At 40.6% G+C, this 26455-nt stretch overlaps 1 protein-coding gene and 1 pseudogene across 2 annotated transcripts; both read right to left on the bottom strand.

Annotated features, from left to right (window-relative positions):
• Positions 1 to 4685: 4685 nt before the first annotated feature.
• zgc:103482 (uncharacterized protein LOC450001 homolog) lies at positions 4686 to 13794 on the bottom strand. 2 transcript variants are annotated; one of them, XM_038964902.1, is made up of 8 exons: positions 13328 to 13794; positions 11718 to 11826; positions 11253 to 11399; positions 11097 to 11168; positions 7146 to 7214; positions 6725 to 6905; positions 5980 to 6174; positions 4686 to 5786 (listed from the first exon to the last, which is right to left on the bottom strand). In XM_038964902.1, exons 1-8 carry the CDS (start codon positions 13596 to 13598, stop codon positions 5721 to 5723), a joined length of 1110 nt encoding a protein of 369 aa, XP_038820830.1. In that variant the 5' UTR covers positions 13599 to 13794; the 3' UTR covers positions 4686 to 5720. The 2 variants fall into 2 exon arrangements, with proteins under 2 accessions (XP_038820830.1, XP_038820829.1); XM_038964901.1 differs by having other exon boundaries at positions 5980 to 6177.
• Positions 13795 to 17257: 3463 nt separating this feature from the next.
• LOC120020985 lies at positions 17258 to 23517 on the bottom strand (annotated as a pseudogene).
• Positions 23518 to 26455: the final 2938 nt, after the last annotated feature.

A 26455-nucleotide genomic window follows, 5' to 3' on the forward strand; every position in this document is an offset into this window, starting at 1 on the left:
CAGCTTAACATTCAGTTGATTAAGATGTATTGTCTAGCAAAAATGCAACCGTTTCCATCTTCTCATCATCTTCCAAAAACTCAAGAGAACTGAGTTGCCTTGTCACTCTTTTGCTCTGATCAGAAAGCTTTAATTTCCTCCTGAATGGCCCAAAAGTGTTCCAAAACCCTGCCTTCACAGAGCCATCTGACATTGTTGTGCAGTGGTAAGTCATCAAAACTGGCATCGGCCTCTGTCAGAATGCCTCGTAGCAGGCGGTGTTGTAGGGAAGATGTTGCTCTCAAAAAGTAGCTAACTTTCATCATCGTTGTCATGACCTCAGAATACTCTTTTCCCAGACTGGCACACAAGACAGATTGATGGATAATGCAGTGTTATGATGTCGGGTCAGGGTGGTCCTCTTTCAAACGTGCAACTAATCCCCTCCGTCTTTCTATCATGGCTGGAGCTCCATCTGTCGTGATGGAGACCACGGACTTCCGATCTATCCCCCTTTTTGTCAGCATCCCTTTGATGGCATCATGGATATCCTCTCCACGCTTCTAGATTTAAGAATTAAGCTTAAGAATTCCTTTGTTTCATTATAAAATCTAACACCAGAAGATTGTCAGTGGCATTGTCAGTGTTATCTGTTGATTCATCCAAAGCTAATGAAATGCATGGTGCATTCTGAATGGCCTCATCAAGTTGTGAAGTTAAATCTTCAGCTAATATTTCAGTTCTCCTCATTGCTGTGAATCTGACAGTGGGATCTGTTTGATCTTTTCCCTGAGCTCATCTTTTTGTTTACCTTCAAGTAAGATGTCAGCAACTTCACACATGCATTCTTGTGCCATCTCAGCGTCTGAAAATGTTTTTTTTGTGTTTTCCCAAAACCTAAGCTAGCCTCAGTGACCACTCAGCATGTTGCTGGGCTGTCAGGGAATTGACAAGGACATTGGTGGATCTCTCATATTGGGATTTGGGTTGGTTAATCTTGTTGGTTCTCACCTCCGTGTTCAGGAAATATGTCTGATCTAATTTACTATGCCTGGTGTCATAATGGCACTTAACATTGGCATTTTTCACGAGAGCTACGGACTCACTGCATATCAGGTACATTGTGCTAGTTGCGGGGAGAATTAATAAATACTGTTCCGTCCACTCGTCTTTGAATATACGGTTTTCAGAGTCCTTTTTTAATAAATTTTTTACAAGCCATATTAACAAAGATACTGGTAACTATGCTCTTCTATCTGTGATATTTACAGTTAAAGTTACAGTCAAATATTTATGTTTCTTTCTGCCTACTTATCCCAAGGTTCCACAGAGGATATTTGGATTCATGTGATTGGGTAAAACGCGGCTTCTTGTATTTGCATATAATCACGCGATTGGATAAGGGATATTTGGATTCATGTGATTGGGTAAAACGCGGCTTCTTGTATTTGCATATAATCACATGATTGGATAAGACGGGGCACTAGTAGAGGTGGCCATTGCTTCAAGAGCAGAGAGTGAGAAAGAGAGTTTGCTGAGTTAAAGAGGCTGCTGCGCCCAGTTGATTTCTTAAAGCTGTCTAAAAAATAATGTATTGACTTTTATATAACAAAATGCAATGTTGTCCGGTCCGGATTGACCCTTCTCTGGGTCCGGACCCGGAACGCAGTCCGCCAGTTAAGTTTGGCTGCCATATGTGAATTTTGTTTCTAGCCTCAAACGTTCTGCCAATGTCACTCAAAAGCCCATTAAGTCTAGGTCAAGTTTCAAGTAAGGCCTACCTTTCTGCCATGTAGTGGGGGGAGGGGCAAATTAATTCATTGTTCATTGGACGGCCTAACCCAAGCTTCATGTCCACTCCCCGCCCAACCCTAACTGTAACCCCAACCCTAACTAGCTTCATGTCCACATCCTGGCTCAACCCTAACTCCAAGAGACAAGATGGGCTCTGGATATGAAGCTAGGGTAAAGGTTTAGGGTTGAGTTTAGAGTTTGTCTGCTTGCCTGCCTGCCTGGTGTTTATGTCTGTCTTCCTGTCTGTGTCTTTAACCAATTTACCCATTGCAGCTGTCACCAACTTTTTTCCTTGAATGCAATGTATTGACTTATATGCCAATATCCTTGATGCATATCTATGCGTCAATATCCTCTCTGTGGAGGGGGGGAAGTGGAGAGAGGTGGAGGTGGGAGATAGAGGGAGAGAGAGAAATAGTATAGAGGAGACAGAATGGAGGGGAGGGGGGAGAGAGCGAGCGAGGGGGGAAATAGAAGAGTAGGGTGTCATGTATATGATGCCTTTCTCTGTGTCCATATTGTGATGCTATTCTTCCCCCATTGACTGCAATTTATTGACATACGCTTCAACCCTGTGACACATCTTTTCCTATTAACTGCATTTATTGACATAAGATTAAATTGGTTGAAGCTTGTCTTTTCCCATTGACTGCTATGTATTGACAAAACCCTGTGACACATCTTTTCCCATTGACTGCTATGTATTGACAAAACCCTGTGACACATCTTTTCCCATTGACTGCTATGTATTGACAAAACCCTGTGACACATCTTTTCCCATTGACTGCTATGTATTGACAAAACCCTGTGACACATCTTTTCCCATTGACTGCTATGTATTGACAAAACCCTGTGACACATCTTTTCCCATTGACTGCTATGTATTGACAAAACCCTGTGACACATCTTTTCCCATTGACTGCTATGTATTGACAAAACCCTGTGACACATCTTTTCCCATTGACTGCTATGTATTGACAAAACCCTGTGACACATCTTTTCCCATTGACTGCAATGTATTGGCATAAATGTCAACCCTGTGGCACTCATCTTTTCCCATTGACTGCAATGTACTGAGAAAAATGTCACCTAAGGTGACACTCATCTTTTCCCATTGACTGCAATGTATTCAGAAAATCAGCTGCAATTACATTTTAGTTTTTAGCAAAAACAAACATGCCAGGATGACGTTTTCAGGCTAATAATGGGCGGTTCAGCCTATTTGGGCCCAATAACAATTATAATATATGCCATTTAGCAGACACTTTTCTCCAGATTGACTGAGTCTTAGTGGCACTATTAGAGTAGAAGCAGCGTGTACGCCGTATACCCACTTCTTTTTCAGTGGGCATTGCATATACTCACTTCTTAATCCCCACGATGTGTATCAAAGTAGTGTATGGGAGGTACATGCCGTATCAATTAATAAAGCTGATGGAACAGATCAGAATGTTTAGATTCAAATGTTAAACTATTATTTCTTCACATCATAGGTGCAGCAATGTGCACACGGTGGTAAGCCTACGCAAATGTTAAGAAATGTGATATTATCAATGTACTAGGACAGAGACAAGAAAAACCACAATACTGTCTGGTCTTTGTGCACTTTAACCAGCCTAGATGGGGTCATAAAAGCATAAGGAGATACTAGACATGATTAAGTATTGTTTCTTAATGTTCATTCCCCACCCCTACTTTAAAAAAAAATACATGTTCATATTTGTCTCAGCGATATGTATTATGATTTTGGCTTATGTGATATTTACTTGGGCAATTACAAATTCCTTGTAAATAACCAGACTGAGGCATTGACAGATGAACAGCACTCAACCACTCGCTCTCCTCTTCTGTGAGAAAAACCAATCACTTCCCTCACATCCTTTTCAACAACAGGGCCTTATGGGGCTCCACTAAGAGCCTTGTTTTGATTTCCTCAGATGAAATATAGGTAATTGCCAAAATAAAGGAAACACCAACATAAAGTGTCTTAATAGGGTGGTGTTGGGCCACCACGAGCCAGAACAACTTCAGTGCACCTTGACATAGATTCTATAAGTGTCTGGAACTCTATTGGAGGGATGCAACACCATTCGTCCACAATAAATTCCATAATTGGTGTTTTGTTGGTGGAAAACAGTCATCGCTCCGGAATCTCCCATAAGTGTTCAATTGGGTTGAGATTGTGACTGAGATGGCCATGGCATATGGTTTACATTTTTTCCTTGCTTATCAAACCAGTCAGGGACCACTCGTGCCCTGTAGATGGGGGCATTGCCAAGGTAGCCAAAAATAATGGTCTGCCCAGCATTGTTATATATGACCCTAAGCATAATTGCTTAACTCAGGAACCACACCTGAGTGGAAGTGCATGCTATCAATATACTTTGTATATCTCATTAACATAAGTATTTCCATTATTACCTATATCAACCCCCCACTGACCTTTACCTGCCAATCAATATAATGAGCACTCCTTTGAGAACCCAATGAAGAAAGACATGTCTGCACATTTGTTCAAAACCCATTGATTGTCAACTTCAGTTTATTTTCTCAATTGAGTCACTGTTCCGGTAGGCCTATGTACAAATCACCTTCAGCTGGGCTGCTAGATTTTTTATTACTTAAGTCAACTTGCGGTTTAAATTTCTCACACACCTCTGCGAGTTGATGTATGACTATACAGTGCTCTACAGAGTGTAATTAATGGTGTGTATAGCCAAGGTCAGTGTGGATGGCTGATTGATCAACATGCTGATCAGATGACACATTGATTTAGAGCTCAGCTCCTCTTCCAGAGGCTCTGGCCATCCATCTACCCATTATCCAATATCTTGCATGGGGATTGTTTCTCCCACTCCCATCCCGAGACTTTAGTCTCATTGGGCCTCAGTATGACCACCAAGAAGCATACCTCATGTAGCCTAGCTGTCTCTTTAATAAATAAAAAAATTCCTTATAAGAAATCAGACAGGTCAAAGACTATTTTCTGTGAATAGGTTAACCGATGAGCAGACCAATGAGTGTTGCTCCCCGACCAACTGATTCTAATTGTTAAGAAGCCCAAAGTAAAGTAGGAACTTAAAACTGACCATCCTCACTAGGGGACAAAGTTTAAACACACCAAATTCTTGAGCATCAACACAAACGGTTGAACAAAATTCATTAAAGTGGCATTAAAAGTGAGCGACCAGCTTAGTTTCACAGGAGAAAAAAGTGGAGCTGGCTGGGGCAATGGCGCTACGAAAGGTATTTAATGACAGGAAGCTTCATGGATTGAAGTTCATTACTAGTGAACAGCAGGGGGAGAGCTCGGTTACTGACACTACTACAGAATGGAAAAGTACACAGATGTTTACATGTCCCGCAAAGCATTTCTATAGCCTATAACACATTCTACAATAAAGATGAATACACCAAGCAATTTACTCTAATAGGCCAAGTATCACATGCAGTTTAACATTTGGATGAGCGGTTGTTCGATGGCTTGAGGCAAATTTGAGATGGCTTGTGAGGACTGAAATGGTCTCGACTCCACCCTGTGGCTGACAAAGGCACGCTGCAGGTCTAGGCATGGGCACAAATGGCCATCAACTACAGTAATTAATGTGCTCAAATTAAATGTATACATTTTCACTGGAGCAAACAATAAAGGGGTCCATCACCATGTCAATATACACAAGGTTGTACAAACTGTATCCTATACCAGACGTGTCAATGTCAACAGTGCATTTATTATTATAAACAGGTCAAGTATTCATATTTCCCATTACAATGAAAGGCCATTCAGATGAACTCTGATTTATATACAGTTCTTTGGGATGTATAGGAGCAAACCAGTTTTCTTTTTTGCTTCTCTTGGGAAGTGCAGCTCATTCCTTCCACTAAAGCACAGTACAGGTGAAGGGCCACCAATGGACTGGGCTCTGGTCTAATGCCGGTCCCTTCCTTTAGGCCAGGGCAGGGAAGTCCTCTGGGTCATCAGGGTTTGGTGCCTGTCCCTGCTGGACCCGAGCCTGGGGAGAATCAGAGTCAACTTAGTGGAATGCCTGCAGCAAGACGTGGGTAAAGACCAAAGCCCAGCAGGCAATTGTAGTGCTATTCACAAATGCATGAGGCACCAGGGACTAAAGAAAACACTTTGCTGCCCTCTACTGTGGTTTGAAGCCCTTCATGTACAGCCAACAAGACCCAGTCAACCAGACATACCTTTTCAGGAGGCTTCTGAGGAGAAACGGTCTCTGGCCGTGTGGCTGGGCCACCTCGTTCACGCCCCCCTCTTCCTCTGGTCCCCCGTGATGGTCGTCCCAGGCTGCCAAAGTCAATCTTCAGCTTGGCTGTGATGTCATTGGCGGGGCGACGGAGAGATGCAGCATCATCCTCCTCATCCTCCTCAACCTCCTCCTGCTGATTCACAGAACCCAGGCAACGCAGACACAAACACTTAGAGAAATCAGTACGCTGTGATTAGGGTTGTAAAACTACCAGTCATTTAACAAAGTTACTGGAATTTTGGTAAATAGGTAATCTATGGTAACTTGTCATTTATACTTAACATTTTTTATTCAAAAAATATATACCCGTGTCCATAAGTTTAGTGGATTAATTTTCAATTAAGTCTTGAAGTATTTACTGCCATTACAACTGCCACCAGTTTGTCACCAAAACATTTACAACAAAGACATTGAAAGATAAATAAGTAAAAATATCCTTCAATATTGCATGCCAAAACCCTCATATTATACAAACAGTATTCACTTAAATCAGTTATATTCATGATAATATTATACAGCATTGTCAATCTATTTAAAAAAATATATATTCAAGTTCCCAAAATACTGGTAGTATTTACCAGTAATACACGCTCCCTTTTGCAACCTTAGCTGTGACTCAATGAGAGGTACCAAACAGGAAAACTAGTGATTAAGCAGCCTGTATTTGCAGGATTTCTCACCTCAACCTGTTTCTTGGACTTGTGGATGACCACTGAGTTAGAAGGCACAATGGTATCAGCCTTGCGCAGGTTGAACTCCTTCTTGGGCCGGTTCTGTTCTTGCAGGGCTTTCCACTCATCCAGAGACATCTCCACAGCAACCTCCACCACTGCTTCCCCCTCGCCTTCATTCTCAGGGGCGCTGCAGAGAATCAACAGGTTACCATGGCATAGGAAAATCGAACACTCCAAAACTCATTCTATAACTAGAGTGAATTGTGAGTATTTAAAATGGTAATGTCAGCGCATGTATAGCCTAGTCTAAAAAAATTAAATCTAGTGAGTATTGCAGAAAGAATTAGGCTATACATGTATACTGTTTGCATGGTCTCACAGTCTGATTAAATAGTGGTGCTGTGCTGGTGAACCATTTGTCACTCACAGATTAGCACCAGTCTCTGCCACCTCATATCCGTCACCTCCCTCAGTCGCCGCACCATCAGCCACCGCACTAAAAAAAACATCAGTATAACTACGGTAACAATCATGCAAGACAATTCTCAGATGACAAACACTTGACACGTTGGTTGTTGAACCACTCAATGAGGGCTTAAAAAAAATTCTGATCAAAAAGGAATACATTGGCTTTAAAACTTCTTCTCAATAGGGGGTGCTGTTTGCACTTTGTAATAATTTCGTTCCCAAATTAAACTGCCTCGTACTCAATACTTGCTCGTACAATATGCATATTATTATTACTATTGGATAGAAAACTCTAGTTTCTAAAACCGTTTGAATTATATCTGTGAGTAAAACAGAACTCGAGTTGGAGCCTTTTTCCTATGAGGATGTGAGAATGCTGAATTATGCAAGCTGTTCCCAGGTCAGTTTATTAAATTTGCCTGTCTTCTATTGGTTGAGATGCACTGCATACGCCTACCCCTGGATGTCAGCGAATAGTGAGATTTGAAATGGAGTCTCTAGGCAGATCTGAGAGGTTATAAATGGCTTGGGAACGAAGGGTCCGGTCTTTGTTCACTTCGCTCTGACGCAGGAAGGACCTTGGCATGTCGTACTAGAAAGCTCCGGTTATAGCTCTTAGATATATCCGGCTCTGTTTTTATTCGATATAGCTGTTAAAGACATCATAATGTTGTTATTTTAAACCGAGTTATATCAGTTTATGTCAGTATATTGCGATTTTCGGGCATTTATTTGTGTTGCGTTCTAGGGAGTTGGGGATGTCTGGCCCACATTGCTAATGTTTACTGCTAATTGCAACGTTGAAGACTACATTCTACAACCGAGCAACGATTCTTTTGGACAAAGGACAACTTTCCCAAGATTCTGATGGAAGCACATCAAAAAGTAAGAACTATTTATGCTGTTAATTCGTTGTTCTGTTGAAAAATGTAAAATGCATAATCCGCCATTAATTTCCGTGCGGTCTCGCTTTAACGCACGCTGTATGTCGTAGTAACATTAATTTTAAAAATGTAACACAGCGATTGCATTAAGAACTAATGTATCTTTCATTTGCTGTCCAACCTGTATTTTAGTCAAGTTTATGATTAGTTATCGATTAGAATAGGTGCCTCTCCCAACATTTTGTTGGCAGCTTGGCTACTTTTCTCATTGTATAACCACGATTTGTGCCGCTAAATATGCACATTTTCGAACAAACTCTATGTATTGTGTAATATGATGTTATAGGACTGTCATCTGAAGAATTCTGAGCAGGTCAGTGAAAATTAATATCTTTTGCTGGTTTATACGTTATCGCTATTTTTGGCTTGAATCAATGCTGTTGTGTGGTTTGCTATTGTAGTAAGCTAATATAATGCTATATTGTGTTTGCTGTAAAACACTTAAAATCTGAAATATTGGCTGGATTCACAAGATCTTTGTCTTTCATTTGCTGTACGCTGTGTATTTTTCAGAAATGTTTTATGATGAGTATTTAGGTAATTCACGTTGCTCTCTGTAGTTATTCTAGTTGTTTTGGTGAATGTTGTGATGGTGGCTGCAATGGTAAACTATGATTTATACCTGAAATATGCACATTTTTCTAACAAAACATATGCTATACAATAAATATGTTATCAGACTGTCATCTGATGAAGTTGTTTCTTGGTTAGTGGCTATTTATATCTTTATTTGGTCGAATTTGTGATAGCTACCTATGCAGGAAAAAAATGGGAGTAAAAAAAGTTCTGTCTTTTGCTAACGTGGTTAGCTAATAGGATTTACATATTGTGTCTTCCCTGTAAAACATTTTAAAAATCAGAAATGATGGCTGGATTCACAAGATGTGTATCTTTCATCTGGTGTCTTGGACTTGTGATTTAATGATATTTAGATGCTAGTATTTACTTGTGACGCTATGCTAGGCTATGCTAGTCAGCTTTTTTACTGATGGGGGTGCTCCCGGATCCGGGAGTGTGGAAGTAGAGGTTAATTTATATTTTGTTCTAGATACAACTCACAACATTCCTCCATCCTTCCAAATCTCATCTTGTTGACTACTATTGGAAGTGTGGGAAACTTCAGTATCTGATTATGTGTTCGAATGGGAGCACTGGCAGTTAACGCTTGCATTTGATTGGGTCCGAGTCGAAATCATGTTCCCTCTCAGGAGGGGCATTTTCTTATTTTATCCTTCTTCCTTGATATGGCCACGTCTCTTTTTCGACCAAATTGGACAACATTTAAGTAGCCTGTGGCGTTAATTTAGCAACTTACACTAGCTAGCTTGTTGCAAGTCAGAAATATTTTTCTGAAAACCTCTGGACTGCCATCCAGGGGGAAATATTTGATTGGTTTTATAAGTGGCAACAAGTCACTAGCATCCCCCTAGACCAAGAGTTCCCAAACTTTCTCACTCAGGCCCCCATTCCAACCTTGTGCATTCTACTATTACAACTTTCAAAAGTAAGCTGAAAGCCGGACTGACTTTTTGGGGGGGACCCCACAACCCCCCGCTGACCCCTACAGGGGGAGTGCCCCAGTCTGGGAACCACTGCCCTAGATTAGTGATGCACCGATAATTTTTTTTGGCAATAGCGATATTTTCCTTTACAAAAAAAGAAAAGAAACACAATATCCAATATTAATTTTTTTTGCGGCCTTAAGCATTCTAGTACAGTTAAAACACACACGGACGCAGTGGTCTAAGGCACTGCATCTCAGTGCAAGAGGCGTCACTACAGTCCGTGGTTCGAATACAGTTTGTATCACATCAGGCCGTGATTGGGAGTTCCATAGGGCAGCGCACAATTGGCCCAGCATCATCCGGGCTGTTATTGTAAATAAGAATTTGTTCTAAACTGACTTGCCTAGTTAAATAAAGGTTACACACCACACTGACCAAAAAGTTATTTTGTTGGCATTTACACATGTCCCCATTACCAGTAAAACAATCATAACCCATTTCTTTCACATTACTTGTGCTATTTCGTTGTTCATTTGTTCAGCCGTTTCATTCTCAACCAGGATTTCTATGGAACGCCGTTTGGGTCTTTGCGTGTCAAAAAATATACGTCAAATAACACCACATAATCTGTTTAAGTAGCTAGCTAACTATATAGCTAGGTGTTATTTAAAATAACCCTAATTTACAAGACAGATTTCGCATGGAGTTGTATCGCTGAAATTACCTTACTCTTTCAAATGACTGCTCGACTTGTTGACTGCTCGATCCACACAGCAAACATTGTGTGGGCTAGGTTAGGAATGCTGTTGCACATGTAGCATTATTACATCATGTACCTACGTTATACAAGTATGCACGGTAGCGTTGACATCGGTTTTTAACATTGGCGTTACACTAGACCGACCGATACCAATGTTGGCATTTTTAGCTAATAATCAGCCGATTCTGATATGTTCACCGATATATCATGCATCCCTACCCTACTGTAATCCACCCCTTTTTATAGTCTTCCTGATGAGAACTTCCCCAGGCTTTCGAACAGAATGTGAAATGCCTGGGCTTCAGGCTACTCCCCCAAATTATAGCAGAGCTCTCCTATAGCTAGTTAAACACTGCACTGAGCAAATGCAAGGCGCTACAGAGGGTAATGCGTACGGCCTACCCTATGTCAGAGGAAGGCCCTAAAAATTGTCAGACTCCAGCCTCCCAAGTCAGACTGTTGTTACCGCACGACATGCAGTACCGATGTCTGGAACCAACAGGACCCTGAACAGCTTCTACCCCCAAGCCATAAGACTGCTAAATAGTTAGTCCAACTAGCTTTGTTACCTGCATTGACCCTTTTTGCACTAACTCTCGACTCTTGCTTATTATCTTTCCTGTTGCCTAGTCACTTTATCCCTGATGTTCGTCTACACCTGTAGTTTACGAAGCACCAACGGTTCTTGTGTGCATACTCACCTTATGTGGTCCCTCATAGATCCCCAGTTACGTGGACCACTGCCCCCTCGCTTCTCCTCTGACCGCACACCACTGAAACAGGCAAATGCTCAAACGTCACCAAGCTCTACTTCACGGAAAAATTGATAAGGGTTACGTGAGGAGTATTGTTCTTACGTTCTATCACTGCCACTGTGGCGCTCGAACTCCCTCTTGCCTCTCTGGTCAAAGCCATCTGTGGATCTTATGTTGCCCCCGCCACGCATTCCTCTTCCACGGCCTCCACCTCGGCCCCTTCCAGGACGCTCACCCTGATCCACAGGCCTGTTGGGGTAGAGTGAGTAGTTATTACAGTCCTTGTGGCCAGAGTCAAAACACATACTCTAGACCAACAATAAGCCTTTGTTCTCTCCTAGCTGATCTGAGAAGACTAGAATGGGGTAAGGAGCATGACTGCTCCACCAAGGGTGCTGTTGGGCCAGGTGGAGTTTGAACTTGCATACAAGTACCCAGTTCTCAGATCTGCAAAGCAGTGTCAGCATAGAAAATAAACTGAAGGAAATTACACATGGGAATCCTTGAATAGCCAGTGTCCCGTTGAATATGTGAAACCAGAAAAATGCCCACCTCGTGTATAACTACCTTTCAATAGAGTATCCTAGGGGTGCTTCACTGTCGTTCTGCCTTCGATCCCGGAAGCCAACTCGTCGCTCCTCTACATGGCCAGGTGCACCTTGAGGATATTTCGGACCTGCACATAAATTAAAGCTTAATGTAGATGACAAATTATGCAACCAGCACCACACACAAAACCAGTAGAAGAGCCAACCAATCCAGAGAGGATTCAATTACCTACAATGTAACCAAGAGCTAGCTAGCTGTTAACTATACCTCTTAGGTATTATCGCGAGGCCACAGCTTGCTTGTTTCTACCGTTTAATGGGTAGTTATACAGAAGAAAAAAACAATATCAAAAGGTTTTACTAAGCTACAGTTCATACACGGAAACCAGTCAAGTTAAACAAATTCATTAGGCACTATTCTATGGATTTCACATGACTGGACAGGGGTGTAGCCATGGGTGGGCAGAGGCCAAACCACTGGTAGCCCAGCCAACCAGAATGAGTTTCTCCCACAAATGGGCTTTAATACACCACAGAAATATACCCCCCCCTCCACAATCCTGCAGGTGAAGAAGCTGGATGTGGAGTTCTTGGACTAGTGTGGTTACAGTCCGCGGTTGTGAGGCCGGTTGGACGTACTGCCAGATTCTCTAAAATGATGTGGGGGCAGCTTATGATAGAGAAATTAACTTTAAATTATCTGGAAACAGCTCTGGTGGACATTCCTGCAGTCAGCATGCCAATTGTACTCTCCCTCAACTTGGAGACATGTGGCACTGTGTTGTGACAACTTCACATTATGAAAGCTGTCTTGTCCCCAGCACAAGATACACCTGTGTAAAGATCATGCTGTTTAATCAGTTTCTTGACATGCCACACCTGTCAGGTGGATGTATTATTTTGGCAAAAGAGAAATTCTCACTAAAAGGCATAAACAAAAATGTACGCACAATGAGAAGCTTTTTGTGCGTATGGCAAATGTAAGTACATTTTTTATTTCAGGTCATGTTATTTCAACACTTTAAATGTTGCGTACATTTTTGTTCAGTGTAAATGTTCAGACATTGCTAACGTGTACAGTTGTGTTATGACCCAAATCCAGGTTTAAGCCATCGTTAGCTAGCTGACTACCGTGGCAAGTCTACTAGCTAGCTAGATACCGTCAAAGGCCTGTTCTGTAACGACAACTAACGTTAGCTTGTATGTGATCGATTTAGCGGCAGCTTTGCTAACTAAATTGCTAGCAATTTCACGAAAGTAGCACTGATTCAAGTAAAAATAACTAGCTGGAGCAAACTCATGTTGCACCGAACTTGGCTGCCATCTACAGTAGTTAACGTTACATTTTTGGCTAGCTACAGTAGTTAACTACCCAAAGAGTCTAAAACCCAAAGTCCACAATCCCACAGAGTTCCATAAAATCGTTACATGGAACACGCGAAGGACAAACAGCAAGTACCTCTATTAGAGTGTAAGTTCAATAGTGAGCAAAGTTCGTCACGCCGCAATTGTGTAAGTTTAACTAGCTAACTACACATGCAATACACCCGACACGTGCTGTCAATCTTCACAAGTTGGACACTTTCTTGAAGTAAACTAACTAGGCCTTCACATATCGCATCGACTTACCCTGTAAACTTTTAACGTGTGCATTGTCGCATTCCCCAGCACTCAATGCAGTTCTCCTGTCCTTTTGAGAGTCCTTCTTAACAAGTTTATCTGTAGTGGCAGTTTTTTTAGGCTCATCCTTCTTCTTTTTCTTCTGCTTCTCCACCTGAGCCTCTCGAATGATGTCGAACGGGTCGGCCTCGTCGTCTAAAAGCTGACCAAAACGGTTTGTCACGGCGCACCCAAAACCAGCACTTTCGGTGTCGATGGGCTCTTCAACAATTCCCTTCATGTTGAGAATGAAGTTTAACAAAAAAAATCTACTGGAATACAATCTGGATTACACCTCTAAATCTATTGACCTTTTTTTACGAGCCGAAGACCTCAAGAACAAACATATTGACCCGTGATTAAATCACGACTATTCCACCTGGCTAAAATTAGAACAAACTCACTTGCATATTTGAGCATGCGGTTCGTCCAAAATGGCGGATAATTTATATTCAACCCATAATATTACAATATTATTCATGACGTTAAGGACACACCCCTTTTTTAACGTCATCATCATACAATATTTATTGGGCGCGTTCGAGCGGATCACTTTTGTCAAGTTTGTGACAATCGCTGGTCACCACCTTTCAAATTGTGTTGCATTCTAGGCACTAATTGTTAACCAATCATTAAGTGTTTTGTTTGACCCACGCGAATGGGACCAAAGATGTGACTGAAAGAGGAAGCAACTTTGCCACGATTCATATGTATATAGTGGATACAGAAATGAATGTGATATTTGAGGCTCTCCCCAATTGATAGTACAATGTACACACATATTTACAGTTTGAGACATGCTTAGTTCGACATTACAAAGAAAAACATATATAAACAATGGCAACACTGCCATGCACTGTGCCTTGCAGTTGGAAAACCAATCTGACTTTTTGGCTGTCACAGATGCACCTTGATTTTCGTCTGCAGTCAGTTGCTTCAGCTTTACCTACTTAAACAAGCCAATTATCTCCACACCATATCGGTTTCTGTACTCAAAAAGGCTGCTTTAACACAGGCAGCCCAATTCTGATATTTTTTCCACTAATAGGTCTTTTGACCAATCACATCAGATCTATTCACCTCAGATCTTTTTCAGAGCTGATCTGATTGGAAAAAATACCAATAAGTAAAAAAAGTTCAGAATTGGGCTGCCTTTGTAAATGCAGCCAAAGATAGTCCAAAGAAAATTAGCCCCCCCAATAATTGTACATTATTCATGAGGTGTTAAATGAGATGTTGAGGTATTATTCATGAGTTGTTGACCACATTTTTGACATCATATATTCTGTATATCCAGCACCTTGCATACAGTGCCAGTGTGTGGAAATGTCAATTTCTGGTTTATTTATTTAGTCATTTCAAAAGTAATTTAAATAATGAAATATATCCCTTGATTTAACCAGGTGAAGAGATCTGATCTTTTGCACAGTGTGGCTGCAAAATAGATACCTGTTTTCATCATGCCAATCATCAGAAAATAACACACCACTGCTCATAGCTAATTCAATCAAATGGTTCTCATCATTAGTTGTGATAACCGTTGATCTCAGGCAGCTGTACACCCGTAGCTGGATAATTTTTGACCAACATTTTCTTGGCGATACTTTCTTCATTCTCAACTTAGAAGAAAATGGTGACTTATAAACTTCCATCGATAGTTGCAGGTGGAACGTTGGAATTTAGAAAATGCTCTATTTAAAGCTTCAATATGTAACTTTAAGGGCATCCTGACCAAATTCACATAGAAATGTGAGTTACAGATCTGTCATTTTCTATGCTTCCCGTTCTTATGCGTAGCTGAAAATACAATACTTTTGGTTATTGCAAAGATAGTTCACAGCGGTTTAGATGGTCCAATGATTCTGTACACTATATACATTGCTTGTTTTGTCACACACAGAAATTAGGCGAACTATTAGAATTTTTGCAACCAAGAAATTACAGTTGAAGTCGGAAGTTTACATACACCTTAGCCAAATACATTTAAACTCAGTTTTCACAATTCCTGACATTTAATCCTAGTAAAAATTCCCTGTCTTTGGTCAGTTAGGATCACCACTTTATTTTAAGAAAGTGAAATGTCAGAATAATAGTAGAGAATGATATATTTCAGCTTTCATTTCTTTCCTCACATTCCCAATGGGTTAGAAGTTAACATACACTCAATTAGTATTTGGTAGCATTGCCTTCAAATTGTTTAACTTGGGTCAAATGTTTCGAGTAGCCTTCCACAAGCTTCCCACAATAAGTTGAGTGAGTTTTGACCCACTCCTCCTGACAGAGCTGGTGTAACTTAGTCAGGTTTGTAGGCCTCTTTGCTCGCACATGCTTTTTCAGTTCTGCCCACACATGGGATTGAAGTCAGGGCGTTGGGATGGCCACTCCAATACCTTGACTTTGTTGCCCTTAAGCCATTTTGCCACAACTTTGGAAGTATGCTTGGGGTCATTGTCCATTTGGAAGACCCATTTGCGACCAAGCTTTAACTTCCTGACTGATGTCTTGAGATGTTGCTTCAATATATCCACATCATTTTCCTCCTCATGATGCCATCTATTTTGTGAAGTGCACCAGTCCCTCCTGCAGCAAAGCACCCCCACAACATGATGCTGCCACCCCCGTGCTTCACGTTTGGGATGGTGTTCTTCGGCTTGCAAGCCTCCCCCTTTTTCCTCCAAACATAACGATGATCATTATGGCCAAACAGTTCTATTTTTGTTTCATCAGACCAGAGGACATTTCTCCAAAAAGTACGATCTTTGTCCCAATGTGCAGTTGTAAAACATAGTCTTGCTTTTTTATGGCGGTTTTGGAGCAGTGGCTTCTTCCTTGCTGAGCGGCCTTTCAGGTTATGTCGATATAGGACTCGTTTTACTGTGGACATATACTTTTGTACCCGGTTCCTCCAGCATCTTCACAAGGTCCTTTGCTGTTGTTCTGGGATTGATTTGCACTTTTCGCACCAAAGTACGTTTATCTCGAGCGCATCTCCTTCATGAGCGGTATGTCGGATGCGTGTTCCCATGGTGTTTATACGTGCGTAATATTGTTTGTACAGATGAACGTGGTACCTTCAGGCGTTTGGAAATTGCTCCCAAGGATGAACCAGACTTGTGAAGGTCTAAAAAAAAAAATTCTGAGGTCTTGGATAATTTACCCATGATGTCAAGCAGAGGCACTGAGTTTGAAGGTAGGCCTTGAAAAAACATCCACAGGTACACCTCCAATTGTCTCAAATTATGTCAATTAGCCTATTAGAAGCTTCTAAAGCCAGAACATCATTTTCTGGAATTTTCCAAGCTGTTTAAAGACACAGTCAACTTAGTGTATGTAAACTTCTGACCCACTGGAATTGTGATAAAGTGAATAAGTGAAATAATCTGTCTTTAAACAATTGTTGGAAAAATGACTTGTGTCATGCACAAAGTAGATGTCCTAACCAACTTACCAAAACTATAGTTTAACAAGACATTTGTGGAGTGGTTGAAAAACAAGTTTTAATGACTCCAACCTAAGTGTATGTAAACTTCCGACTTAAACTGTACATAGTGACTTCTGCATATTGCACCTTTAATAATAATAAAAAAATTGCTCCGTGAAATAATCAGACTATTTTAGTGGGCCGCTCTAGTGTAATTGGTGTTTCCATTGTCTTGTAATTGCCAGCTGAAAAGTACCCAGGGCCTTGCCTTGGCGCCAACTTAGAGCAGATCCGCCGGAGCCATGGCCCACTGAGACACGGATGCCGGCCCGTGTAGATGGAAACAGACAAGTCTGAGCCTTTTGGGTAAAACACTGGGGTAAATCCTTGAAATGCGGCATAACTTGGAGCTAAGGCAAGGCCCTGGTTACTTTTCAGCTTGCATTTACATATGGCTATCTGTGAACTTTAAAAACACCTCACAAAGCAACGGTCTTGAATGATGGTGGTTGTTGATTCTGCTTGCCACAGTCTTTAGTGTCACACAGAGCCCACATTAACATAAAACACTTGCAGCCCACTAGTGTGGGGGTAAGTCTCACTGGAACAGCAATGGTAGTGTGTTCAGATTTCTATCACATGAAGCGTGCGCACACAACGTGAATACATTCACAAGACGCAGCATGCATACTGACCAAGCTCACCTTTACATGGTTTTGAGCATGCTTCAGTTAATAGAAATCTGAACACACAACCAGCACTTTGAAACGTTGGTTTAATAATACTTTCCGGTGGATATATTGTCAAATCTCTGCCCACATAAGGACCAACCACGCAGGTAACCAGTAGAGTAGGTTCAAATGTAATTTTAGTCAACATTCCAGCTTGTAGAGGACCATTTCCTGAATGAAACACAAAGATATTCCAGACATTAGTGAATTTAGAAATTCACGCATCTGGTCCCCGGGCAAATCACTCTGTGACCTTCATATTCCAGTCTTTAGTCCGGTCATGGTCAGTTCTGAAATTACTTGCCTATTAAAACAATTTATACTTGATCTAGCAATATGGTCCAGAGGGTGTGGCACAATTGAGGTGCCTCTGGAGGTTTGCAGAGGACAAATCGAGCTCCGTACTGCATCGCCAAGCGCCTCGCAAATTTTGTAACAATGCGGAGGGCTCCATATAGCTCTGCATTGACATGATTTGTTGACGGTAGGTTGGGGCGTGAGGTCCTGTACAAACAAACTCACTTCCATGACATCTTCCTTCACAACAGCTCTGCGAAGAAGAATGAAAGCATTGACTTCTCAGAGGCCGTATCACAAGTAAATGCTGTACGGCCACTGCAGAAGTCGGATTGACCAAGACAGGGCGGTAAAAGTCATTCCATGGAGTGCTTAGTGTCTGCTGGTTTTTGACTTTTCCTTTCAATTAAGACCTATAAAACCAGGTGATTTCCTTACTAATTAGTGAACTTTATTCAACAACCAAGTACGAGGAGCGAAAACCCGCAGACACTCGGCCCTCAGTGGAATGAGTTTGACACGTGCTTCAAGGGATACGAATAAGAATTGTTTTTTAACATTAGGCACTAAAGCAAGTGTTGATGTGTGAAGAGATGATCTCAGTAGTAATGTAAAGGGGATTTAATTTTTTATGTTTTTTATTTATTCCATCACCACAGCACTGTGTTGGCTACGCAAGTAGATAAGTGTTAGTATTTACTTCCTATCCTCACGAGGCTAGACCTTTATTGCCGGCATTGTTGAATTATAACCACCACAGATCAGCCAGGCAAAACTCAAAAAGTCTCCCTCATCTATTGGGTGTAATATTAATTAATTGAATGCAATCAGAACACCACACAACAAAACTATTGCTCACTCAAGGCAAAATTCCAATTCAAACTTGTTTGGAAAGTATTGACTTTTCCCGTTGATTCAATAAATATTTCACCAAATATCTTATCTATACATAGAAGACAAAACAACTACATCTTCACTGAACAGAAATTGGGTTGGTCCCATGTTTCAAAAGCTTATTTCTCTCACATTTTGTGCACAAATCTGTTTACATCCGTTAGTGAGCATTTCTTTGCCAAGAAAATCTATCCATCTGACAGCTGTGGCATATCAAGAAGCTGATTAAACAGCATGATCATTACGCAGGTGCACCTTGTGCTTGGGACAAAAGGCCACTCAAATGTGCAGTTTTGTCACAATACAATGCCACAGATGTCTCAAGTTGAGGGAGCGTGCAATTGGCATGCTGACTGCAGGAATGTCCACCGAAGCTGTTGCCAGATAATTTAACATTAAATTTTCTACCATATGCTGCTTTCAATGTCGTTTTTGGCCTCACAACCGCAGACCATGTGTATGGTGTCGTGTATGCGAGCAGTTTGCTGATGTCAACGTTGTGAACAGAGTGCCCCATGGTGTCGGTGGGGTTATGGTATGGGCAGGCATAATCTACGGACAACGAACACAATTGCATTTTATCGATGGCACTTTGAATGGACATTGCCGTGACGAGATCCTGAGGACCATTTTTTAGATTTTTTTTTTTTTTTTTGTATTTGTGACCAACAGATGCATATCTGTATTCCCAGTCATGTGAAATCCATAGATTAGTGCCTAATGAATTTATTTCAATTGACTGCTTTCCTTATATGAACTCTAACTCAGTAAAATCTTTGAAATTGTTGCATGTTGCATTTATATTTTTGTTCAGTATACATCCAAACAGTAGAGTAGAATTGTCTATTGTGCATATAAAAGTATCATCTCTCCATCAAATGAAACTGAACATCTATGAAGTAAGCCCATCCCATTATACAGAGTGATCATGGCAGTGGTTTTCTTCAGAGTGATCCTGTACATTCTTTCCAATGACTGTTTTCTAGTTGAACTTGCACTTATGAAGTTTCAGGTTTCGGCCACATGCATAGCCATTCCCACATTTGTTGCACACAAACACTTTGACACCAAACTAAATGATTTGTCTGGGAGAATCTCTTGCCACTTCACAAGCATATGGTCTATTCCGTGTGATTTATTCATGTGGTTTATAAGAGTACACTTTATCGTGAAACCTTTTCCACAAATGCAACAGTTGAATGGTCTCTCACCTGTGTGACTGAGGCATGTGCATATCAAATGTAGCCTTCATCGTGAAACTTTTACCACAAATATGACAGTTGAATGTTTCTCCTATGTGTATGTGCTGATACAGCACAGATTTGTGATAACAGCCTATACCACAGTGGCTGCAGATGTGACTTTGAAGTTAAGAGGGCAAGTGAATCATCTTCTGTTTCTTGATGTAGGCACGCAATGATGCGAGGTAAAGCCTTCCCCACATATATTACACACGTAAGGCTTTTCACCAGTGTGACTGTGCTGACGTATCTTAAGGATTGTTAATTGGGTGAAACCTTTACCACCAGTAGTACAAACGTACAATTTCTGCCCTGTGTGAGAAAGCTTGTGTCTTGAGATTGCCTGGGTTACAGAACTTTTTACCACATATTACAGGCAAAAGATTGTTCACCAATATGTACGATCGTGCCATTTGAGCCTGGTTGCATCAGAGATGTTTGCCACAAACATCACAGACATACTGGTAGTCTCTTTTTCTGGTATGGATGGAGGCCATATGTCATTTGAGAGCACTTGCACCCAGAAGCATGCCACATGAATTACAGACAGGTTCTTGTCCAGTGTGCATGGTTTGGCCTTTCAAAAGTGTACGAGATGAAAACACTTTCCGCATACGTCACAGACGGTTTCTCTCTGGTATGGGCAAACGTGCTTTGACCTGGCTTGCACAACAGTAACTCTTACCCATAAACCACAGACAAAAGGTTTCTGTCCAGTTTGTAAAGTCATATGATCTTTGAGACTGGTTGAAAGACGGAAACCTTTGCCACATACATCACAGCGATAAGCCCTTGCTTTAGGAGTTGCACTCTGACTGGATAAGGATGAAAGGAAAAGCTTGCAACAGGTTTCACAGCAATACTTCTCCTTCGAGTGCTCTGCTTTATGAAGATCCCATTGATACCATGACTGAAAGGTCTTAGACAGCAGCTGTATGCCCTTTCCGGGTGATCACTGAAGCTGTGCCTTTTTAGAGCACGTTCCACACAGAATATTTTTTCACATGTTGTGCAGGTGTTCCGAGTTGGGTTAAGCTCCCTGTGTTTGACCTAACTACTTCTCAAAGCAAACATCTTCCCACAATCTGCGCATTTGAAGGTCTTCTCTTTAGAAAGCACCACCAAGAGGTGATTACTACACCCTGTCTTTGTACGAAAACCTTTCCCACACTGCAGGCAACTAAAGAGTTTGATGTGAGAATTAAGGTGGGCTTAAGCATATCTCCAATTGAAACACTTTCCACAAAAGTCGCAAATGAAGGGCTTCTTCACTGCTCCAGTGGCAGCGCTTCTATCCGAACTTTGGGCTGTATTTAAAGAATCACCATTCTGCACATTATCTCCAATCCTGCCTGGGTTTGGTTCTGTATTTGAGGGATGGCCGTCTTGTTTCTCTGGGTCTGATGCAGGTGAGATCTGGGGATTAAGGTGAACTTCCTCTTGATGATCAAATTCAGAGAGCAATACCACATCTGCAACAGAGAGGGACATTGTGGTTGCTGAGGCATAAATGTAAAACAAACTACTGCATTACATATATGAATGAGATTGTGGATATGAATGACCATTTCTCCTAAATAACTTTAACAGCAATGTACCCACCCTAAAAAAAGTATTCCTTAATAGTCTAATGGTGGCATTTACCCCAATAAATGCATAGGAACACTAATTTTAAATGGTGTTTTGACTGATTGTCCTGAGTATTCCTAATCATAAAAAGTCACTCAAAAGTTGTCTAAATGGTAGTGGTACCACAATGGCATTAGCTGACTGATTCAAGTAATATGTTTCATAAAATTGCACCATACAATACGGCTAATGGACTTGATCGTGTCCACACGTATTCAGTGTAGTCTTGTCGACGTCTCCAGTAGCTTACCTTCCACACTGGGCATCTTCTCCATTCCTGCCTGAGTTTGGCTCAGTGTTTCTCTGGTCATCTTGTGTCTGAGTCAGCCCCAGGGGAGGTCTGGGAGTAAAAATCCTCTTCCTCTTGATGAGCCTCCTCAGAGAGAGGGTCAGAGCAGTAGTTGTAGAAATGAATACTGTATCATAAAAAATCAGTATGTGTAAAAAATAAGACATGCAACACCACCAAAAATATTCCACATTATAAATCTGCTAGCTAAGAATTTAACTTCAGTGTTTGATACTTGTAAAATGTATTCTCTTTTTGGACATTGATAGTGTTAGGGTTTATGCACTATAGCCTGCTAGCATATTGTTTGAAGATGAATATTGTTTTGTTACACACACACACACACACAAACAATACAGATGTGTGTGTGTGTAAAGACTGACCAACATTGAGTGACAGGCCATAAAAGCTGTGGTCAATCTAGAGAGGGGAGGGGTGCATATCTCTAAGCCAACCAGGGAGGGTAGGGCACTGGACAATACCATATTAGGAACTGTTTCAGTGTAGAATCGACAGACACAAGACGGATCTAATCTACCCAACAACCAGATGCGGACAGAGGAGAGCACTAAGGGACTTGGACAAGTCCGGGTGCCAGCATAGGCTGGGCAAAGTCTAAACCTCGCTCAGCCTCTACTGTGATAGGCCAACAGACGCGTTGGAACTACGTCATCACGGTATAAGAACAGCTGTTTACGTACTTCCTGCCAGTTCCCTGTTTTACCCTGCGCGGTGATACAGCGAACCCGTATATACGAAAATTGCATTTACCATTTATCGCTTGAGTTTAATTAAAATACTTAAAATATATTCGCTGACTCTGAATCACATTTTGAACTGACACAAATCTCTTTCAATAGAAATCAGCCTAGTATTGACATCATGCAATACACATGTGCACTGTTCATGTTGATATCATTATCTGTTCAGGTAGCTAGCTAAGTGGGTTATTAAGTAGGGAGGGAGTACAAATTGAACTAGTCTAGAACACTTGCTGGTTTTGGCCGACAAGTTATACATTTCTACACAATTAGCATACTTCATCTTACACACACACACCTTTAATGACCAATGATCAATCTAGGCGGACGCTTTTATCCTCTGATATAGCCTATGGGTGTGTACCTTTTGGTGCGCCTTCCACCTCAGTCTCTTTTTCCCGACTGACACTCATGCCTGTGGAAGTCTTCTCCCTTTTCACCATCATCACGTTCATTAACATCGCCCTTTTTTCCAACATCTTCATGAATATTGTATCTGAAAGATTAAAATATGAAGTTAGAGCGAACCTAGCAGGTTTCAATTGATGTTCAGGTAGCTAACTAGGTAGGTGGGCCAACGAGAGTAGTCACAGATGAGGTGGAGTATCTGGTTCAGTAACAGTTAACGCGTTAGCAAGGTAACCTTAGCTGGTAAAAGTTTGTAGCTATCTAGTTTGCTAGCCAGCCACGTTTTCACCAGCAAACTCGTTTTTCGGACCAAATGTGTAGTCACTGTCTTGGTTTTGGTCACACGAAGTTAATTCTTCAGCAAACTAATTTCCTTATTCTACTGAACCAACATCAGACTCATAACAGCAGCGGAGGAGTCTTCTCATCTGCAACTAATACCTAGACAATGGTGGATAATTGTGTCTGAAAAGTCTCGTTACTCAACATTGCTGCAAGCGAAAACAATTATATTCATGATATATGAAATCACGCTTCTCAAAAAGTATTGAATATAATTTCGATTACTGTTAAGTATCGATGCGAGGAAATCTTTTTTAATATATGTTTTACATTTTTATTTATTATACAAAAATCAACTTACATCAACTACATCAAACATGTCTAACAAAACAACAGGTATTAACAAGAAAATACTAAAACATACAAAAAATATAAATAAAATAATTTAAAAAATAAACAATTTTAGTGCAATTGTATTCACTCTGAAAAAATCTTATTATAACGATTCAGGAAGATGTCATTCTTGTGGTTATTCACTAGGGTTAATGTTTTAATAAGATAGTTGAATTCAATCAGAAACATTTGTAATTTTGGTATAGAATTTTGGCATTTTTGTTTGTGTATGAAGTATTTGGCAACTAGAATAAAAAAAAATGAACAATCATTTCAGTGGTCTTGTTATCATTGCAATAGTAACATATATCTTTCATGTCAGAAACATAGGCAGTGTTCATAATGGTAAATAAGTATTTTGCAAGGTTTTCCCAAAATTCTGACAAATTTACATTCAAAGAACAAGTGAGACAGATTCTCACCTTCTTTTTCACAGGAAACGCAGATATCAATAGCCACAAATTTGGATATCATAGAATTACATGGATATATCTTATGTAAAAGTGCACTTCCTTAACTTTGTTTGGTATACAGTATTTGTAAGGTCTTAACCATGCATTTTTCCAGACAATGTCAGGAATAAGCATGTTCCAGAAAAACGTTCCTCTCGGTGTAAGTTGGTTTTGTGAATGAAGAATTTGTCTTATATATTTATTACAACAAGATCTCTCAAGTAAGCCCACACCTTCCAATCTGAGTTCTGGATAAACTTTGTGATCATTCCCAAAACTAAGATGAGTTTTCATTAGTGTAGTTAGACCACTGGGAACAGCTTTGATCACAGAAATGTATTGGAAACTCTTTCAATGTTATAAATTGTTCATATGTGAGAATATTACCCTTGTCGAAAATATCTATAGCTAATATCGCTAAACCAACATATGTTCAAGTTTTTCTTTAATCTTTATTTAACTAGGCAAGTTAGTTAAGAACCAATTCTTATTTTACAATGACGGCCTACCCCGACCAAACCCTCCCCTAACCCGGACAACGCTGGGCCAACTGTGCACCACCCTATGGGACTCCCGATCACGGCCGGTTGTGATACAGCCCGGGATCGAACCAGGGTCTGTAGTGACGCTTCTAGCACAGATGCAGTGCCTTAGACCGCTGCGCCACTCGGGGGCCTTATAACTATTTGTTGAACTGTATGCTTACTCAACTTACAATTTTAGGTTGAGTGAACATATAATTACATATAATAATTTTTAAAATGTATTCCTTATTTGCATATTTTCCAGTGTAGAATGTAACTCCTTATGACAATACATTACATATATCATAAAGCCTTCTTTGCCAGGTTACATCTTAACGCAGTGGTCTGAAACTCCTGGTTTACAGGCCACATCAAGCCTGCAAGTCACATTATGCTGACTTGCAAAGTGATGTGTTGTTCCTATTGGAATCAGGCAGAGTGAGTTAATCACCCACAACCTGCATTGAGAATAATTGCCAGGGTAGGTGATATTGATTATTGAGACTACCTGAAGCACAAAAACTGATGTTATTTACTTTTGTGTATGTAGCATATGTATGTACATGTACATCGACCAAGCAATGTACATGCAAGAACACAGGTATTGAAACAAATAATTCTGAAAATCAACCTGCAATAGAGCATGCTGGGAAATATGATAGTGATGGATGTGGTTTTGAGCAGACATCCATTTGTAATTTTACTCAACTAGCGTGTTCAAATTCAGCTCACTTCAAGCAGTTTGTTGATTTAATGTACAATTGTATGGCAACCTGCTGCAATCAGATTGGGAGTTTGCTCAACATTTGGGTAGATAGCTGAAACAACATAGTTTGCATTCCAAAGGCAACCTTTGTAATTCTGACTTTTTATCAATTCAGCTCACTGTGAGGATATGATGTGGTTAGCTGATACGTAAAATACCTATCCAGACATTGTAATATCTGGCATGCGTCAGCAACGTCTGAGTAGAGGAACAAAACCGACATGTTATAGCAATCTGGTGCCCGACTGCACAGTCAATCACATGGCATGCAACCATTGGTTGACGCATGCAACGTTTGAGCAGGGTAACGTGACCAATATCTGTGGTGCTGCTTGTGGCAATGTCATCCTGCTGAGACTACTTTTAAATTGAAGTAAATCTCAATGTGACCCTTCACATACAGAAGCTTGAAAACCCCATTAGAAAAAAAGCATGAAAAACCCCATTCGTTTTATGCCCAAAATTTAGATTAGAAAAAAACGTAACATAATTCTTGATTGTTTTTATTTTAGTTAGTTTGAGTCAAAGATAGTTTCAGTATAGTTTTAGTTTTTCAAATTGGTTTGTTAATTACTTTATTTCAGTTTACTAAATCGTTTTTTCACGATTTGTTTTTGATTTAGTTCAGTTTCCGTTTACTATAATAACCTTGGTACAGTAGCGACCCATCATCCCGGGCAGGTGGGGCAGAGCCCACCCCACCTGTTTAGCTAAAAAAAAATATATATATATATTTTTTGCCTGTTTTGAATGTTATTTTGGCATTAATACATGTCACATATCAGTTTGCAAACAATGTAAAAGTTAAAAATAATTGAGTTAATAAAGCCCCAAACAAACATGGTCTCTTTTTTGCTTTCTTGAGTAAGGCAGCTCCAAAATGCAGGTGTTTCAGCCTAGCTCAGTGCTTTCTGTGGCGGTGGGGCAGTCAGCAGAAAATACGGAGTGTAGGGGTTGGTAACGTAATCTAGTTGCGCCGTGAAGTTTTCTGTCACTCATGGGGACACTAC

Source organism: Salvelinus namaycush, chromosome 26, assembly GCF_016432855.1.
Source record: "Salvelinus namaycush isolate Seneca chromosome 26, SaNama_1.0, whole genome shotgun sequence".
NCBI classification, from domain to species: domain Eukaryota; kingdom Metazoa; phylum Chordata; class Actinopteri; order Salmoniformes; family Salmonidae; genus Salvelinus; species Salvelinus namaycush.